Source organism: Gekko japonicus, unplaced genomic scaffold, assembly GCF_001447785.1.
Source record: "Gekko japonicus isolate JY-2015 unplaced genomic scaffold, Gekko_japonicus_V1.1 scaffold2985, whole genome shotgun sequence".
Taxonomy (NCBI): Eukaryota; Metazoa; Chordata; class Lepidosauria; order Squamata; family Gekkonidae; genus Gekko; species Gekko japonicus.
The window spans coordinates 130,898-149,141 of NW_015173227.1; the positions used below are offsets into that span (position 1 = coordinate 130,898).

Sequence of the window (18,244 nt, forward strand, 5' to 3'; positions counted from 1 at the left end):
CTCCAAAGGCCGGCGGGAGTGCAAGGAAGTACCGCGAAGGCCCTCCCTGGCCCCAGGCAGGCAGGGGTGGGGAGAGGCAGGGAAGAAGCAACTTACCCTCCCACTTCTCCTGCCTCCTCCTAGCTGAATGAGGGCTGGAAGCGGGGCAGCTGGAAGCAGGGGGCGGGGCTTCGTCATGTGCCCCGCCCCCCGTACCTCACCCGGGGGAACTGCGATCCCCCCCGAAATGACCTCTGGTTGGTTGTGTGTAGTTTGGTTGTGCCAACTGGAGGCTGACAACCCCCATTGGACGTTGGGAGCCCCCGCACCTCCTTGTGGAGAGATGTGGCCACACCTGAAAGGACTGACAACGTCCAGGTAGGGCCGGGCGACCTCCTTTAACTACACCCTCCAGACCAAGGGTGGCCGAACATGCTCACCGTAAGAGCCACATAGTTAAACGTCAGATGTTTGAGAGCCTCAAGACATGAGCAAATCTCACAGACACGTTTTTATTACAAAATATATGCAAATTTGCTTTTTATTGACGTTAAATGGTGCTGGAAAAGACTCTTGAGAGTCCCTTGGACTGCAAGAAGATCAAATCAGTCAATCCTAAAAGAAACCAACCCTGACTATTCCCTGGAAGGCCAGATAATGAAACTGAAGCTCAAATACTTTGGCCACCCAATGAGAAGGGAGCACTCCCTGGAGAAGACCCTGATGCTGGGAAAGACTGAAGGTCAAAGAAGATGGGGACGGCAAAGGATGAGATGGTTACACAGTGTCATAGATGCAACGAACATGAAATTGAGCAAACTTCAGAGGATGGAGGAAGACTGGAAGGCCTGGCGTGATCTGGTCCATGGGGTCGCGAAGAGTCGGACTTGACTGTGCGACTGAACAACAAAGATATTATAAGGAAGCACAAGGTGAGACCTGAATAAAACTTTGTATGAAAGGTGCCACTGGACTGTTTTTGATTGCTACCTATGGGGGGGGGGGAATGCTCAGATCTGCCCTCACAGTGGAGGGAGAGCTTGTACCTGAAGGAGGGCCGGGGGGGGGAGGCTCTGCAACTTACCTGGCTGCTTCTTGCTCCTCGTGGCCCAACTAAGGGCTGCTGGGAGCAGGGAGCGGGGCTTGTTGCATGTGCCCACCCCCTGAGCTCCTTATTGCCGGAGCTCTGCTCCTGTGCGCTCCTGCAGGAAATGACCCCTGTATTTGTCCAATGACATGTATTCCCAGGGCTTTTTGAGTTTCTGCTGTTGGGTGTGGCCTATTATGCTAATGAGTTCCTGCTGGGAGTGGCCAACTTGGGAGCCAGCCGGAACTCCGTTCCTGTGCGTTCCTGCCCCAAAATAGCCTTGTGTATATCTATCCCCCTCCCACCTTTAGAGTTAGTTCTGACACGGAATGTATGCACAGATGACTTGCCTTCACTGTACTCAATAAACTGAAACCTTTTCGAAGGAACATGGTTGAGAACTGATCGCTGCGAGACTCTGACACCGAGTTAGCAGCCTCTGAGAGACCAACAAAATTTTCGAGATATACGTTTTGGAGGTCAAAGCTCCCTTCCTCAGAGAGCTGGGACTCTTGAAAGCTTATGCTCCAAAAGTCTTCATGGTCTCTAAGGGACTCAAATCTGGCTCATCTATTGCAGACCAACATGGGCCCCGGTCACACGGAGGATTTGCCGCGCGAAAGGCACGAATGTCAGGCGGATTTTCAGGGCGCGATCACAACATCTGGGAAGCGTAGCGCACCCGTGGCCAACCCGTGGCATCCCGCCGAAGATGCGCAGTAAAAAACGACCTCAGAAAGTGCAGTGGTATCCGGAAAATGCGGGGCAGGGGCAGGCGTCTGATCGCGGGAGCGCTAGTATCCCGTGGCATCCGGCGCCCGTCCACGTCCCGTCGCGAACCAGATGTTTTTCGTAAGCACATGCGCACAAACACGAAACTGAAAGCAGCGCTGCTCCGCGGAACTGCGGATGTGCACAAACGCGGAACGCTTGCCGCGCCACTTCTTTGCTCCAGCATCGCCGTGTGATTGGGTTACCACGCTTTATTTCGCTCCAGGGAAAACAGCCACGCCTCCCCCTCCCCCCCCCGTTGATACGTTATCTGGCCCATATGCCCGGGGCCAGGGTTACCCATTTGAAACTGTTCCCAGTCTGTTCCTAATTATAAATACCTCAATCGTATCCCCCCCCGCCCCCCCGATCGAAAATAGGTTTAGGCAGGGCTCTTTTTGTAGAAAAAGCCCAGCAGGAACTCATTAGCATAATAGGCCACACCCAACAGCAGGAACTCATTAGCATATTGGGCCACACCCCTGGCAGCACAGCTCATTAGCACATTAGGCCGCACCCACATGGAAGATCACGAGCCATGATGACTCAAGGGAACCTCCGTGTTATGTGTGGAGCCTAAGCCGTTCCTCACGCTGTACCAGAAACGGGTTTAGCTTGCTCCTCTAGAACAATAGCTCCCCTGGGATCCTGGGGCAAACCAATAGATAAGTGCTGTCATGTAAACAGCCTATCCTTGGGAGTGGGTGTGTGATGGGTGTGGTGTGTGCATGCTTTATAAGCAGGGCTCAAACCTTGCTGGGTGTCCTTGTAGTGTGCTGAAATCACTGAATACACTAGAGCTGATCACTGCAACCCAGTATTTAACACTCCGCATTCAGAGGCACTAATCCTCTGAATCCCAGAGCCAAGAGGCAACGTCAGGGGAGGACCTCGGCCTCTCTGCCCTGTTGCTGGCCCTCCAGAGGAACTGGCTGGCCCCTGTGTGAGATGGGAGGCTGGACTAGAGGGACCCTCCCTGGTCCGATCCAGCAGGGCTCTTCTGATGTACTTATCAGGGGAAAGCCTCGGCCTCTCTGCCCTGTTGTTGGCCCTCCATAGGAACTGGCTGGCCCCTGTGTGAGACGGGATGATGGACTGGATGGACCGTCCCTGGTCTGATCCAGCAGGGCTCTTCTGAGGTTCTTATCAGGGGAAGGCCTCGGCCTCCCTGCCCTGTTCTTGGCCCTCCAGAGGAACTGGCTGGCCACCGTGTGAGAAGGGAGGCTGGACTAGAGGGACCCAACAACAGAAACTCATTAGCATAATAGGCCACACCCCGACAGCTCAGTTCATTAGCACATTAGGCCGCACCCCCATATTACCAGAAGTGTGCTCATCCAGCCACACCCACCTTTTCCTTCTTATTCTGTTTACCTTGTTTGTTGTCAAAAATCAGGGCTTTTTTTGGAGCAGGAACTCCTTTGCATGTTAGGCCACACACCCCTAATGTAGCCAATCCTAATGAGTTTCTGCTGTTGGGTGTGGCCTGTTATGCTAATGAGGTCCTGCTGGGTGTGGCCAACTTGGGAGCCAGCCGGAACTCCGTTCCTGTGCGTTCCTGCCCCAAAATAGCCCTGCCCATTGGTACCTACCCATGCAGAGAGTGTCCGAATGCGGGGTGCACTCCTGGATCATGACCTCGCTCTCGTGGCACTCCAGGCGGCAGCGGAGACACGGTTCCAAAGAGCTCTTCTCCTCTGAGTAGTAGCCCTTGGGGCATTTCTGGCACATGGTGTTGGCGTTGGGTCCACACGGCTGGACGGCTCCGTAGCCTTCGGGGCAAACCTGGCAAGGACGGCAATGCCCGGCACCGTGGCTCCCGTTTCTCGCATGCAGGTACTGTCCCTGTGGGCAGCTGACGGCGCACACGGTGTCGTGGGTAGGAGTGCACACCTCCAGTCTGGGCACATGGCCCGGGCACATCGAACACGGCTGGCACGGTTTCGTGGCGCTGGCGACGGAGGAGAACGTCATGTCTGTTGCGGAGAGAGACGCACAGGAGGGAGAGTTTCAGTTCACGGGAGGAGAAATGCCGCACCCCAGAATGAGGTCCCTCCACTGCTTCACTGGCGCCTACGTAACTGATCCTGCTCCCTCTAAGGCTTAAAAACCACATTTTTAAAAAAAAATTTTTTTTCAAACTTTTATTTAAGATAATTATAACAATACAAATATGCAGGGGTCATTTCCTGCGGGAGCGCACAGGAGCGGAGCTCCGGCAGTAAGGAGCCCAGGGGGCGGGTACATGCAACAAGCCCCGCCCCCTGCTCCCAGCAGCCCTCAGTCGGGCCACGAGGAGCAAGAAGCAGCCAGGTAAGTTGCAGAGCCCACCTTCAGGTACAAGCTTTCCCCACCTCTGTGAGGGCAGATCTGCGCGTTCCCCCCATAGCTAGCAATCCAAAACAGTCGAGTGGAGCCTGAGCGGTGGGTGTTGCCTTCTGACACACTTCCGGTGATTTCAGGGTGTGTGGCATATGCAAATAAGTTGTGCTAATGAGCTCCTGCACCTCTTTTTCTATGAAATGACCCCTGGCTCTTCTGAGGCTCTTCTCAGGGGAAGGCCTCGGCCTCTCTGCCCTGTTGTTGGCCCTCCAGAGGAACTGGCTGGCCCCTGTGTGAGACGGGAGGATGGACTAGATGGACCCTCCCTGGTCTCATCCAGCAGGGCTCTTCTGATGTCCTCGTGCCCGGCTGCCGGTGGTACGCTGAGAACCTCCCCACAGAGGGTGGGTTGGGACATTCAAACTGCCCTGGAGCAAAGCTGCAAGGCCGTCTGGATTCGAACCAGGGCCAGAGTTACTGTTGTCACAGTCCTGGTATGAGCTGCAGGGGCCACTTAGCTCAGCTTGCTCCCGGCCACCAGTAGCCCTCCGGGGCAGCCCCCCAACAGGAAATGTCCTGGTAAGTTAAAGGACCAGTCTGCACTTCTTACCCACAGCAATGGAATGTTTGCGGCCGCTCTACCCTGTGTTTTTGCTGCCTATGTAGGTCAGTCGGGAGTGTTTGGGTCATACAGTCCAAGAGTTCTTCCCCGGGCATCTTATACTCACTCTCGATGCATGGTTCGCATTTGGTATTGGTGTTGCCACAGGGAACTGTAACTCCGTAGCCTGGTGGGCAGAGATCACAGCAGTCGCCAGTTGAGGTCACGTGCCCATTTTCACAGCCTTGATTGGCCAGAACCTGAACACACAAAAAAGGAAGGAAATGAGGTGTGGCAAGAGAACAGTGCGCCGCGCAGCAAATTCCCGAAAGAGCAGCCCCCCTCCAATACAGGAGAACACACATGTAGCTGGCTTTCTACTAAACCAGACCCCCGGTCTATCAAGTTCAGGCTTGTCTTCTCAGACTGGTAGCTGCTCTCCAGGGTCTCAGGCGAAGGTCTTTCACATCACCTGCTACCAGATCTTTTAACTGGTAGATATTGAAAAAAGCGATGGCAAACCTAGACAGCATAATGAAAAGTAGAGACCAATGTACCCTCTTGTGAGCAAAAATCCTACTTTGTGAGCTACTGGCATGTGTGAGCGAGCGATTCGGCTCCTGTATCAATTAGTTTGCTCTGGAGCCATCCTTCCCGAGCAAAGACAAAAATGGGTGAGCTAGAGGCTAAAAAACTGTGAGCTGGCTCACACTGACTCAGCTTAGAGGGAACACTGGTGGAGACATCCCCCTGCCAACAAAAGTCTGCATGGTCAAAGCAATGGTATTCCCAGTAGTAAGGTATGGCTGTGAGAGTTGGACCATAAGGAAGGCCGAGCGGCGAAGAATAGATGCTTTTGAACTATGGTGCTGGAGAAGACTCTTGAGAGTCCCTCGGACTGGCAAGGAGATCAAATCAGTCCATACTAAAAGAAATCAACCCTGACTGTTCCCTGGAAGGCCAGATAATGAAACTGAAGCCCAAATACTTTGGCCACCAGATAAGAAGGGAGCCCTCACTGGGGAAGACCCTGATGCTGGGAAAGACTGAAGGTCAAAGAAGACGGGGACGGCAAAGGATGAGATGGTTAGACAGTGTCATAGATGCAATGGACATGAAATTGAGCAAACTATGGAGGACAGGAGGGCCTGGTGTGATGTGGTCCATGGGGTTGCGAAGAGTTGGACTCGACTGTGCAACTGAACAACAACAACAACAATTGGGGATGGAACCTGGGACCTTCTGCACTTCCACTGAGCCACAGCCCCTCTTTACAGCTCTCCAGGGTCTCAGGCGGAGGTCTTTCCCATCACCTCCTGCCTGGTCCTTTTCAACAGGAGATGCTGTCAGGAACTGAACCTGGGACCTCCTGCATGCCAAGCAGATGCTCTTCCCCTGAGCCACAGCCCCTCTTTACAGCTTTCCAGGGTCTCAGGCGGAGGTCTTTCCCATCACCTCCTGCCCAATCCTTTTTAACTGGAGATGCCAGGGGTTGAACCTGGGACCTCCTGCATGCCAAGCAGATGCTCTGCCACTGAGCTACACAGCCCCTCTTTACAGCTCTCCAGGGTCTCAGGCGGAGGTCTTTCCCATCACCTCCTGCCTGGTCCTTTTTAACTGGAGATGCCACTGGGGATTGAACCTGGGACCTTCTGCATGCCAGGCAGAGGCTCTACCACTGAGCCACGGCCCCTCTTTACAGCTCTCCAGGGTCTCAGGCTGAGGTCTTTCCCATCACCTCCTGCCTGGTCCTTTTTAACTGGAGATGCCACTGGGGATTGAACCTGGGACTTTCTGCATGCCAAGCAGAGGCTCTGCCACTGAGCCACAGCCTCCAAATAAGAGAAAGCATTTTCCTTTGATTTCCCTTTCATATACACAAGTGCCAGCCCAGAGGGTAACATTGAAAGGGCACGATCTGAGTCCAGTGACACTTTAAAGACAGGGTATAAACCTTTGAGACTCCAAGCTCCCTTCATCAGATACAAGCAAGAATGGAGATCCCCGGGTCCTTATATGTATTTATTTATACAAATTTGTCCCCCGCGTTTCTGTCCTTAGAAGGGCCACCAAGGCAGCTATTTAAAACAAATCGTGGGGAGGCCATGCAAGGAGCGAGGCATGGGAAATGTGGCTCTGGTATTTCCTGTATTTCCTGCACCTTCCTTACCCACTCTAGGGTTGCCAGCTCTGGGTCGGGAGATTCCTGGAGATTTGGAGGTGGAGCCTGGGGAGGGCGGGGTTTGGAGTGGGGAGGGGCCTCAGCACAGTATAATGTAATAGAGCCGAACCTCCGAAGCAGGGGAACTGCTCTCCATAGTGTGATCAGTTCTATTTCCAGGAAATCTCCAGGCCCCAACTGGAAGTTGGCAAGCCCTAGCTCATCCAGACCCCAGAGGTTTTTGTCTCAGGCCTGGCACGAAGGGCCAGTGAGCCAGTCTGCCCGAGCCAGGGGAGGCTGCTCTGCCAGTAGATGCCAGGACGCGACAGCTGCCCGACTGTTTGAATCAGGAAAGGGAGGCAGGATATGGGCATGGAAAAAACAGTACTGGCGGCATCCAGGTCAGAGTGAGCAGAGCAGGAAAATACGGCCGGGTGTGTAAGTGCCTCCAACGCATCGCTCTCCACGTAGGCTTGGGGTAACTGGCCCCGGTCAGAGACAGACCGGCTGTTTCACTTCCTGGGAAGGTTCTCAGCGTGCCACCGGCAGCCGGGCACGAGGACATCAGAAGAGCCCTGCTGGATGAGACCAGGGAGGGTCCATCCAGTCCAGCCTCCCGTCTCACACAGGGGCCAACCAGTTCCTCTGGAGGGCCAGCAACAGGGCAGAGAGGCTGAGGCCTTCCCCTGAGAAAAACACCAGAAGAGCCCTGCTGGGTCAGACCAGGGAGGGTCCCTCTAGTCCAACCTCCCGTCTCACACAGGGGCCAGCCAGTTCCTCTGGAGGGCCAACAACAGGGCAGAGGGGCCGAGGCCTTCGCCTGATAAGAACACCAGAAGAGCCAGGGGTCGTTTCGTAGAAAAAGAGGGGCAGGAGCTCATTAGCATTACTTATTTGCATAGGCCACACACCCTGACATCGCCGGAAGTGTGTCAGAAGGCAACACCCACCGCTCAGGCTCCACTGGACTGTTTTGGATGGCTAGCTATGGGGGGAACGCGCAGATCTGCCCTCACAGAGGAGGGAGAGCTTGTACCTGAAGGTGGGCTTTGCAACTTACCTGGCTGCTTCTTGCTCCTCATGGCCCGACTGAGGGCTGCTGGGAGCAGGGGGCGGGGCTTGTTGCATGTGCCCACCCCCTGGGCTCCTTACTGCCGGAGCTCCGCTCCTGTGCAATACCGCAGAAAATGACCCCTGAAAGAGACCTGCTGTTGTGGGGAGCTGAGGGGAAGGGAAAGGAGTTTGTAAGCCACTCTGAGACTCCTTCAGTTAGTGAAGGGCGGGGCACAAATCCAATTTTTTCTCCTCTTCTTATGCAGTTCTGCAGGGTATTTAAGGCAGAGATGTTCTGCAGGCTTTTGATAGAGGAGGACAATAAGGGGTACCGCCTACCTGGCACTCCCCCCCCCACTCTGCTTTCTCCCACTTGCAGGACATTGATGCATACTGTATTTATTTTGGCGCAATTTAATGTTCTTTAATTTTTGCTGGACTGTTTTTCTTTCGATTTTATATTGTATTTTTTTGTTGCTGCCAACCGCTCTGAGCCCAACTCAGGGAAGGGCGGTAAATGATAGATAGATAGATGGATAGATGGATGGATGGATGGATGGATGGATGGATGGATGGATGGATGGATGGATGGATGGATGGACAGGCGGACAGACAGACGGACAATAGATATGTTTTCGAAGGCCTTCACGGTCGGAGTTCATTAGTTGCTGTAGATTTTCCGGGTTGTGTGGCCGTGGTCTTGGCATTGTAGGACCTGACGTTTCGCCAGTAACTGGTAGGCAGGTAGTTTATATCTACTCAGGAAAGTGGGGTACCATTTTCTTCTAGTCTCCTCTCCTACCCCACGCCCCACACAGCCGGCAGGGGAGGAAGTAGAGGCCGAGGAGGGAGGGAGGGAGGGAGGGAAGGAAGCAGAGGCCAGGCCTCCCCCAGTCCCTGATATGCTTCAGAACACAATGCAGAAGATACTCCGGAGAATTTTGTCCATCCCCTGTAACAACACAAAATATTTGCTGTATTATTGTAATTGTGCACTTTTGTATTGACGGATTTTCATACTCATGTTTACAAATTCTTGAATAATTATTATTACATGCTTGCACACCTTGCAGCTCAGCTTACACTCTCCTCTCCCGCATTTTCCTCTTGCAACAACCCTGTGAGGTAGGCCAGGCTGAGAGTGTGCGACTGGCCGAAGGTCACCCAGCAAGCTCTCGTAGCATGAGTGGGGATTCAAACCTGGGTCTCCCAGACACTCGTGCAAATCGATCTACTCGGAAGTCAGTCCCTGGGTATTTGCTTGGCCTTTCTCCCAAGAAAAGCATTTCCTCGGAGTGCAATGCTTGGCAGGCGATTTGGGGACGACGACACAAAAAGAGGAAGTGCTCAGACCAGGGTTGCCAGCCTCCAGGTGCGGCCTGGAGATCTCCTGGAATGACAACTCTCCAGACAACAGAGATCAGTTCTCCGGGGAAAAATGGCAGGTTTGGTGAACTCTGTGGTACTATACCCTCCACACCTCCCTCCCCAGGCTCCACCCCCAGATCACCAGGAATCCCTCAGCCTGGAGGTGGGAACCCCAGAATGGCCCCTCATCTCTCCAGCGTGCCCTTTGGAGAGACTTGCACCCACCCCCCACCAATGCTCCCTCTAAGCTGTGGAGTCCTGTGAGCAAAAATTCTACTTTGTGAGCTACCGGCATTAAAGTTGTGAGCCAGCGATTGGGCTGCTGCATCAATTAGTTTGCTCTGGAGCAATGCTCCCTCTAAGCTGTGGAGTCTTGTGAGCAAGAATTCTACTTTGCGAGCTACCAGCATTAAAGTTGTGAGCCAGCGATTTGGCTGCTGCATCAATCAGTTTGCTCTGGAGCCCTCCTTCCTGAGCCGAGACGAAAAGGTGTGAGCCGGAGGCTAAGAAACGGCAAGCTAGCTGAGCTCACGCTAACACAGCTTAGAGGGAGCACTGCTCCTCACCTCTCCAGCATCGTGGCCTTTGGAGAGACTTGCACCCCCACCCCGCCCCGCCCGAGAATGTGGTCTTCGTCTGCCCTCCACCCAGGAGGGTCTCTATTAATAACCTTTGGAATGCAGGCCTGTCACAGGCCACAGCACCCCTTGTACCAAATGCGCCCCCCCTCTGCTGAGGAATCCAGCTCCAAATCACGCAGAGGGGAATGCACATGAGAAGGCCCACAGTCGGAAGGGGGGAGAAGTAGCCTTACCCACCTCCAGGCGGAACCCGGAGATCTCCCGGAATTACAATGGCTCTCCAGGCAACGGGTATCCACCAACGCTCCCCTCTGAGCTGTGGAGTCTTGTGAGCAAAAATTCTACTTTGTGAGCTACTGGCATGAAAGTGGTGAGCGAGCGATTTGGCTGCTGCATAAATTAGTTTGCTCTGGAGCAGCGTTCCCTATAAGCTGAATTGGTGTGAGCTAGCTCCCAGTTTCTTAGCCTCCGACTCACACCTTTTTTGCCTTAGCTCAGGAAGGAAGGCTCCAGAGCAAACTAATATAATAATAATAATAATAATAATAATAATAATAATAATAATAATAATAATAATAATAATAATAATAATAATAATAATAATAATAATAATAATAATAATAATAATAATAATAATAATAATATACTTTATTGTCATTGTACATAGTACAATGAAATTAAAGATGCAATCATTTCGGTGATCTACAACAATATTCATATACACTCACACAATTCACAACTGTCCCATAACTCCCTTAAGGTTCACATAGCAACTTAAAAACCACCAATGTCACCCAAATTCCAATTTCATACAGCATTTAAGGCAATAATAGCTCTCGAATAAGAACTATTCTTTAATCTACTTGTCCTTGTTTTAATTGTCCTATATCTTCTGCCCGAAGGCAGCAGTTCAAACAAGGAATGTTCAGGATGTGACAAGTCCTGCAAAATATTATTTGCTTTTTTCAAACATCGAGAACTATACAATTTCTCCAGGAGTGGGAGAGGGCAGCCAATGATCTGCTGTGATGACAACTCTCTGGAGTGCTTTCCCCTCCACAGCCGTACAACTGGCAAACCAGGCACAGACACAATATGTTAAAATGCTCTCTATTGAGCATTGAAGCCAAATGACTCGCTCACCACTTTCATGCCAGTAGCTCACAAAGTAGAATTTTTGCTCACAGGACTCCGTAGCTTATAGGGAATATTGCTCTGGAGCCATCCTTCCTGAGCTAAGACAAAAATGTGTGAGCCGGAGGCTAAAAAACTGAGCTAGCTCACACTAGGAGCTGGGGTGGCTCAAGTGGTTAAGACGCTGAATTTCAGGCTGTGGAAGGTCAGTATTTCAGCAGTTCGAGACCCAGGGGTGCCGCATGACGGAGTGAGCTCCCGTCTCTAGTTCCAGCTCCTGCCAACCTAGCAGTTCGAAAGCAAGAAACGGCAAGTAGATAAATAGGGACCACTTCGGTGGGAAGGTAACAGCGTTCCGTGCGCCTTGGTGTTTAGTCATGCCGGCCACGTGACCACGGAAACGTCTTCGGACAGCGCTGGCTCTTCGGCTTGGAAACGGAGATGAGCACCGCAGCCCTAGAGTCGGAGTCGACTGGCTTTCAAACAAGGGAAACCTTTACCTTTACTAGCTCACACTAACTCAGCTTAATAGGAACCCTGTTCCCCCGGAGAAAATGGCTGCTTTGGACGGTAGACTCAGTGGCAAAATACCGGGCTGAAGTCAATTCCCAGGCTCCCGCCCCCAAATCTTCAGACTCCTCCTCCTCCATCCCAGCCGCTAGATGGGTGGCCAACGTAAGAGCCACACAGAATACACGTCAGAGGTTTGAGAGTCTCACGATAGTACATACACGTTTTTATTGAGAGATATGCAAGTTGACTTTTTAAACTAACATTAAATGAGACTGCCAAAAATAAAAGCAAAAGGGGTAAAACCAGATATTGATAGTGATATTTACTTGTTTGCTAATGATATTTATTTGTCTAAGGGAGAGAAAGAGAGAGGGGGTGGAAAGAATGAAAGAGGTGGAAAGAAAGAGAGAAAGAGAGAGGGAAACAAAGAAAGCAAATAGATGGGGAGGGAGAGGGAGGAAGGAAGGAAGAGAAAAGAGAGAAAGAGAGAAAGAGAGAGAGAGAGAGAGAGAGAGAAAGAAAGAAAGAAAGAAAGAAAGAAAGAAAGAAAGAAAGAAAGAAAGAAAGAAAGAAAGAAAGAAAGAAAGAAAAGATGGGGAGAGGGAGGGAGGAAGGAAGGAAGAGAGAAAGAAAGAAAGAGCTACACAGAATACACGTCAAATGTTTGAGAGTCTCATGATATTACACACACGTTTTGATTGAGGAATATGCAAATTGGCTTTTTATTAACATTAAATGAGACTGCCAAAAATAAAAACAGAAGGGGTAAAAACAGATACTGATCATGATATTTACTTGTTTGCTAATGATATTTATTTGTCTAAGGGAGAGAAAGAGAGAGGGGGTGAAAAGAAAGAATGAAAGGTGGAAAGAAAGAGAGAGAGAGGGAAACAAAGAAATCAAATAGATGGGGAGGGAGAGGAAGGAAGGAAGAGAAAAGAGAGAGAGGAAAGAAAGAAAGAAAGAAAGAAAGAAAGAAAGAAAGAAAGAAAGAAAGAAAGAAAGAAAGAAAGAAAGAATAGATGGGGAGGGGGAGGGAGGGACGAATAGAGAAAGGAAGGAAGGAAGGAAGGAAGGAAGGAAGGAAGGAAGGAAGGAAGGAAGGCAGGAAGGAAGGAAGGAAGGATAGATGGGGAGGGAGAGGGAGGGAGGAAGGAAGAGAGAGAGAGAGAGAAACAAAGAAAGCAAAGAGATGAGGGAGGGAGGGGAAAGAAGGAAGGAAATAGATGGCAGTGTTCCCTCTAAGCTGAGTTAGTGTGAGCCGGCTCACAGTTTTTTAGCCTCCGGCTCACACATTTTTGCCTTAGCTCAGGAAGGATGGCCTCCGGAACAAACTAATTGATGCAGCAGCCAAATCGCTCGCTCACAACTTCAATGCCGGTAGCTCAGAAAGTAGGATTTTTGCTGACAAGATTCCACAGCTTAGAGGGAGAATCGATGGGGAGCCTGCGGGAGCGGCATAATATGTGTGAAAGGGCCGCACGCGGCTCCCGAGCCACAGTTTGGCAACCCCTGTGCTAGATCCCGGGGCAAATGGAACAAAACTGCCTCCACCACCCCCCTTCCTTGCTCAGCAGACCTCCTTTCTCCTTTCCCCCTATCCAGAGCCCAAAGCCCTGTTCTGATTAAACCCTTTCAGCCTGCCCTGTCACTCCCAGCTCTTTGGGAACCGGGCGATCCGGTTACAAGGAATCATACAATCCTTGCAAAAGATTGCGACCCCCTCCCCAATCCCTTACCCCAGCTGTGTCTCCCCGGAAGAGGAGCCTGCCTTAAGATATCGTCTCCCCCCTCTGCCCCCACCCCAAGCCATGCGGCATCCTCTTCATCTGGAGACCATTCCTTATGACCCAGCCATCTCAAATGCAGAACAGGAAAAGCAAGACGGGGTGGGGTGGGGTGGGGTGGGGGGAGAGAACGTTTTCCAAAACCTTCCAGAGGACCCCAAAGACAGAAGGCAGCTCTGTTAGAGCAAAAGAGGCTCAGACGGGTTTGCCACGCCTTCCGAAACTGCCCATCCTGTTTGCAGCTTTTTCGAAAGAAGACAAACTGGTGACCAGGTGTTTGGAATGCATACGGACGAAAGAGAAGCCTTGTTGGATCAGGCAAATGGCCCTGCCAGTCGGACACTGTTTCTTGCAGTGGCCAAAACCCAGGGGCCATCAGGACGTCCACCAGCGGGGCCAGAGCTCCAGAAGCCCTCCTACTGTGACCCCCCCAAGCACTAAGAAGACAGAGCATCACTGCCCCAGACATAAGAACATCAGAGAAGCCATGTTGGATCAGGCCAGTGGCCCATCCAGTCCAACACTCAGTGTCACACGATGGCCAAAACCCAGGGGCCATCAGGAGGTCCACCAGCGGTGCCAGAACTCCAGAAGCCCTCCCACTGTGCCCCCTCCAAGCACCAAAGACAGAGCATCCCTGCCCCAGACATTAAAGAACATCAGAGAAGCAATGTTGGATCAGGCCAGTGGCCCATCCAGTCTAACACTCTGTGTCACACAGTGGCCAAAACCCAGGGGCCATCAGGAGGTCCACCAGCGGGACCAGAACGCCAGAAGCCGTCCCACTGTGGAGCCCCCAAGCACTAAGAAGACAGAGCATCACTGCCCCAGACATAAGAACATAAGAGAAGCCATGTTGGATCAGGTCAGTGGCCCATCCAGTCCAACACTCAGTGTCACACAGTGGCCAAAAATACCAGGGGCCACCAGGAGGTCCACCAGCGGGGCCAGAACTCCAGAAGCCCTCCCACTGTGACCCCCCCCAAGCACCAAAGACAGAGCATCACTGCCCCAGACATAAGAACATTATTCAACTGTCTACCTTTGGTTCATGGAGCTGCGGTGGCTCAGGTAGTTAAGACGCTGAACTGCAGGCTGTGGAAGTCAGTAGTTCAGCAGTTCGAGACCTGAGTTGCCACATGACGGAGTGAGCTCCCGTCTATGGTTCCAGCTCCTGCCAACCTAGCAGTTCGAAAGCAAGAAATTGCAAGTAGATAAATAGGTACCACTTCGGTGGGAAGGTAACAGTGTTCCGTGCACCTTGGTGTTCAGTCATGCCGGCCACATGACCACGGAAACGTCTTTGGACAGCGCTGGCTCTTCGGCTTTGAAACGGCGATGAGCACCGCAGCCCTAGAGTCGGACCCGACTGGCTTTCGAGCAAGGGAAACCTTTACCTTTACCTTTTTTACTTTTGGTTCACTGGGACAATGAAGAAAGAAAGCAGATTCCTTTGGAATGTGTTGCTGCGGGAGAGTTTGACGGATTCCTGTGACCACCAAAAAGACCAATCGGCGGGTTCTAGACCAAATCAAGCCTGAACTTTCCCTAGAAGCTAAAATGACTCAGCTGTGTCTATCGAACTTTGGTCACATTAAGAGAAGACAAGAGGCCCTGGGAAAGGCAATAATGCCAGGGAACGTTGAAGGCAGCAGGGAATAAAGGAAGACCACAAAGGCCCCTCCATTTGCAAGACCTGAGTGAGGCTGTGAACGAGAGGAGGTTTTGGAGGTCGCTAATTCATAGGGTCACCATACGTCGCCACACACACAACAGCAATTCGTGGACCTCTAATCCAAGAATCTGTCCAATCCCCTTTTAAAGCCGTCTAACGCTTGTGGCCATCGCTACATCTTCTGGCAGTGATTTCCACAGTCCCATTACTGACTAGTTAAAGCTAAAGGTTTCCCTTGCTCGAGAGCCAGTCGAAGCAGACGCTAGGGGGCGGTGCTCATCCCCGTTTCCAAGCCGAAGAGCCAGCGCTGTCCGAAGACGTTTCCGTGGTCATGTGGCCGGCATGACTAAACACCAATGCGCACGGGACACTGTTACCTTCCCACAGAAGTGGTACCTATTTATCTACTTGTGATTTCTTGCTTTCGAACTGCTAGGTTGGCAGGAGCTGGAACTAGAGACGGGAGCTCAATCCGTCATGCGGCACCCGGGTCTTGAACTGCTGAACTACTGACCTTCCACAGCCTGCAGTTCAGCGTCTTAACCACTTGAGCCACCGCAGCTCCTAACAGTCTCATTACTGACTAGTTAAAGCTAAAGGTTTCCCTTGCTCGAGAGCCAGTCGAAGCAGACGCTAGGGGGCGGTGCTCATCCCCGTTTCCAAGCCGAAGAGCCAGCGCTGTCCGAAGACGTTTCCGCGATCACGTGGCTGGTATGACTAGATGCCGAGGCACGCAAAACGCTGTCACCTTCCCACTGATGCGGTACCTATTTATCGACTTGCAGTTTCTTGCTTTCGAACGGCTAGGTTGGCAGGAGCTGGGGCCAGAGACGGGAGCTCACTCCGTCACCCGGCACTCAGGTTTCGAAGTGCCGAACTACAGAACTTTTATTAATTTAGATAACTGGTCAAAAATGTGGAAATCAATAAAATTATTAAGAGCTACAACATATAAGGAAAATACCCTTAAAATGTTTTACAGGTGGCCCTGGACGCCAGATAAGGTAGCTAAATGTTATAAGAATACTTCAGGAAACTGCTGGAGATCCAAAAATAACATAGGATCATTGTGAGCAAAAATTCTACTTTGTGAGCTCCTGGCATTAAAGTTGTGAGCGAGCGATTTGGCTGCTGCATAAATTAGTTTGCTCTGGAGCCATCCTTCCTGAGCAAAGACAAAAATGTGTGAGCCGGAGGCTAAAAAACTGTGAGCTGGCTCACGCTAACTCAGCTTAGAGGGAGCACTGAATATGGTGGAGATGTGAGAAGGTTTGTAAATTTTGGAAAACTATAAAACAACTAATACTAGAGATTACTGATATAGATCTGGAGTTCGTGCCAGAAAACATATCTGCTTAACATGTTACCAGATGGGATTAAATATAATAAATTATGTTTAATGTTTTATATTCTTACTAGTTCTAGAATTCTCATAGCAAAATGTTGGAAATCAGATAAAATAACAAGTAGAGATGAAATAATTATGAAAATTATGGAAATTAAGGAAATGGATAAACATTATTGTCAGGGAAAGACGAGAATGTGTTTCGAAAAAGATGGCAAAAAATGGACAGATGGATTGAACAAACTGTGTAAATGCAAACTCCAAAAGCATTCTGTATATATAATGCATATATTTCTCTTTGTTGTTATGGAAAAATGATAAATAAATGTTAAAAAAAAAGAACTTCTGGTCTGCAGCTCAGCATCTTAATGTCAGAATACTGCAGGTTTTTATGCTGGAAATACAGCAGTGTAATATTACATTGTCTTAACCTCTGTGTCTTAACCTCTGAACAACCGCAGCCCAGTTTTACAGTACAGCAATTTGCCCTGCCTGTATCTATAGCCCATCAGCTCTGTCGAGTGCCCCTGGCGTTCTGGTATTATGGGAGAGGGAAATAGTGTCTGTCTGTGTGTCTCCCTCCAAATGTCAAAGCCCTTAGCCTTTCCTTCTAGGGGAGGGGCCCCAACAATGCTACCTGCAAGCTATGGAGTCTTGTGAGCAAAGATTCTACTTTGTAAGCTACTGGCATTGAAGTTGTGAGTGTGCGATTTGGCTGCTGCATCAATTAGTCTGCTCTGGAGCCCTATCCTTCCCGAGCGAAGACAAAAATGTGTGAGCCGGAGGCTAAAAAAACTATGAGCTAGCTCACACTAACTCAGCTTAGTGGGAACACTGGCTCCAACCCCAGATCTTCTGGGTTCTCTTCTCTGCACCTTTTTCTGGCCTTACAAGATAGGATTTTTCTCCCCCCCTCTGCTCTGGTGACCAAGATTGTACCTCCTCTGCAAGGCGCCCTGAGACGAGCGGATAAAAGGGCTCTGGAGTTATTAGCAGCCGCGTGGTGTGTGGCTTTCTAACCCCCAGGGGGAACTCCGCCTGCCCTGCCTCCGCACCACACACAAAGGGACTTCTTTGATGAGGCCGCACCCGCTCCCGTGGCATTTTGCAAAAGTCAGCACTTGTTTAACAGGTCTTCTGGACTCCGACGTGCGGAGAGCGGGTCAGGAAGAAATGGGGCTCAGGGTAGGCGAGCCGGCCTGGCACATTGTTGCCCTGGAATAGGAGGCTTGAAGTACCCTCCCAGCATAATCCACAGAGGGCTCTCTTCTGTCTTCTCATGTTTCCAGCCACTGGTCTTGGGGTCGCAGCTGTCTGGACTCTTTGTAGATGGTCATGCTCTACGATATCGGTGTAAGGGAGCAGACGGAGTATTAGCACAGGATCTGGCAATCCTGGGTTCGAATCTCTTCTTTCCCATGAAACTCCAGGCCAAACCAGGCATTCGCTTTTTTAAAGACTTCCGTCCGGACAAGAGGGAATAGCTCTTTACACGGGGAGGGATTCAAATGTGGAATTTGCTGCTGGAGGATGTAGTGATGGTCATGACCGTAGATGGCTTCAGAAGGGGATGGGACAGATTCATGGAGGAGCGGTCTATCAGTGACTGCTAACCATGGTGATTACAGGGAATACAGGGAACCTCCATGTTCAGAGACAGTTGTCAGGGAGCCCTGTCATAGGTCTGGAATGTGGAAGGGGTGCCCTCCCGTTTTCTGTCTCAGCTCTCCCTGGCTCACCGACTGTTTGCTATCTTGCTTGTAGAAGAAGAAGAGAAGAAGAGATTGGATTTATACCCCGCCCTTCACTTGGAGTCTCAGAGCGGCTTACAAACTCCTTTCACTTCCCCTCCCCACAACAGACACCC

The 18,244-nt window shown here is 51.0% G+C and overlaps 1 protein-coding gene across 1 annotated transcript in view; it reads right to left on the reverse strand.

Annotated features, from left to right (window-relative positions):
* Nucleotides 1-18,244, reverse strand: part of LOC107120099 (tumor necrosis factor receptor superfamily member 16-like) — a 73,031-nt gene that overhangs the window by 20,482 nt on the left and 34,305 nt on the right. Inside the window, exons 2-3 of the mRNA XM_015422741.1 lie at nucleotides 4,888-5,020; nucleotides 3,430-3,813 (exon numbers count right to left, since the gene is read on the reverse strand). Of these exons, the coding sequence (XP_015278227.1) occupies nucleotides 3,430-3,813; nucleotides 4,888-5,020 (517 nt within the window). The remainder of the gene's footprint in view (nucleotides 1-3,429; nucleotides 3,814-4,887; nucleotides 5,021-18,244) is intronic.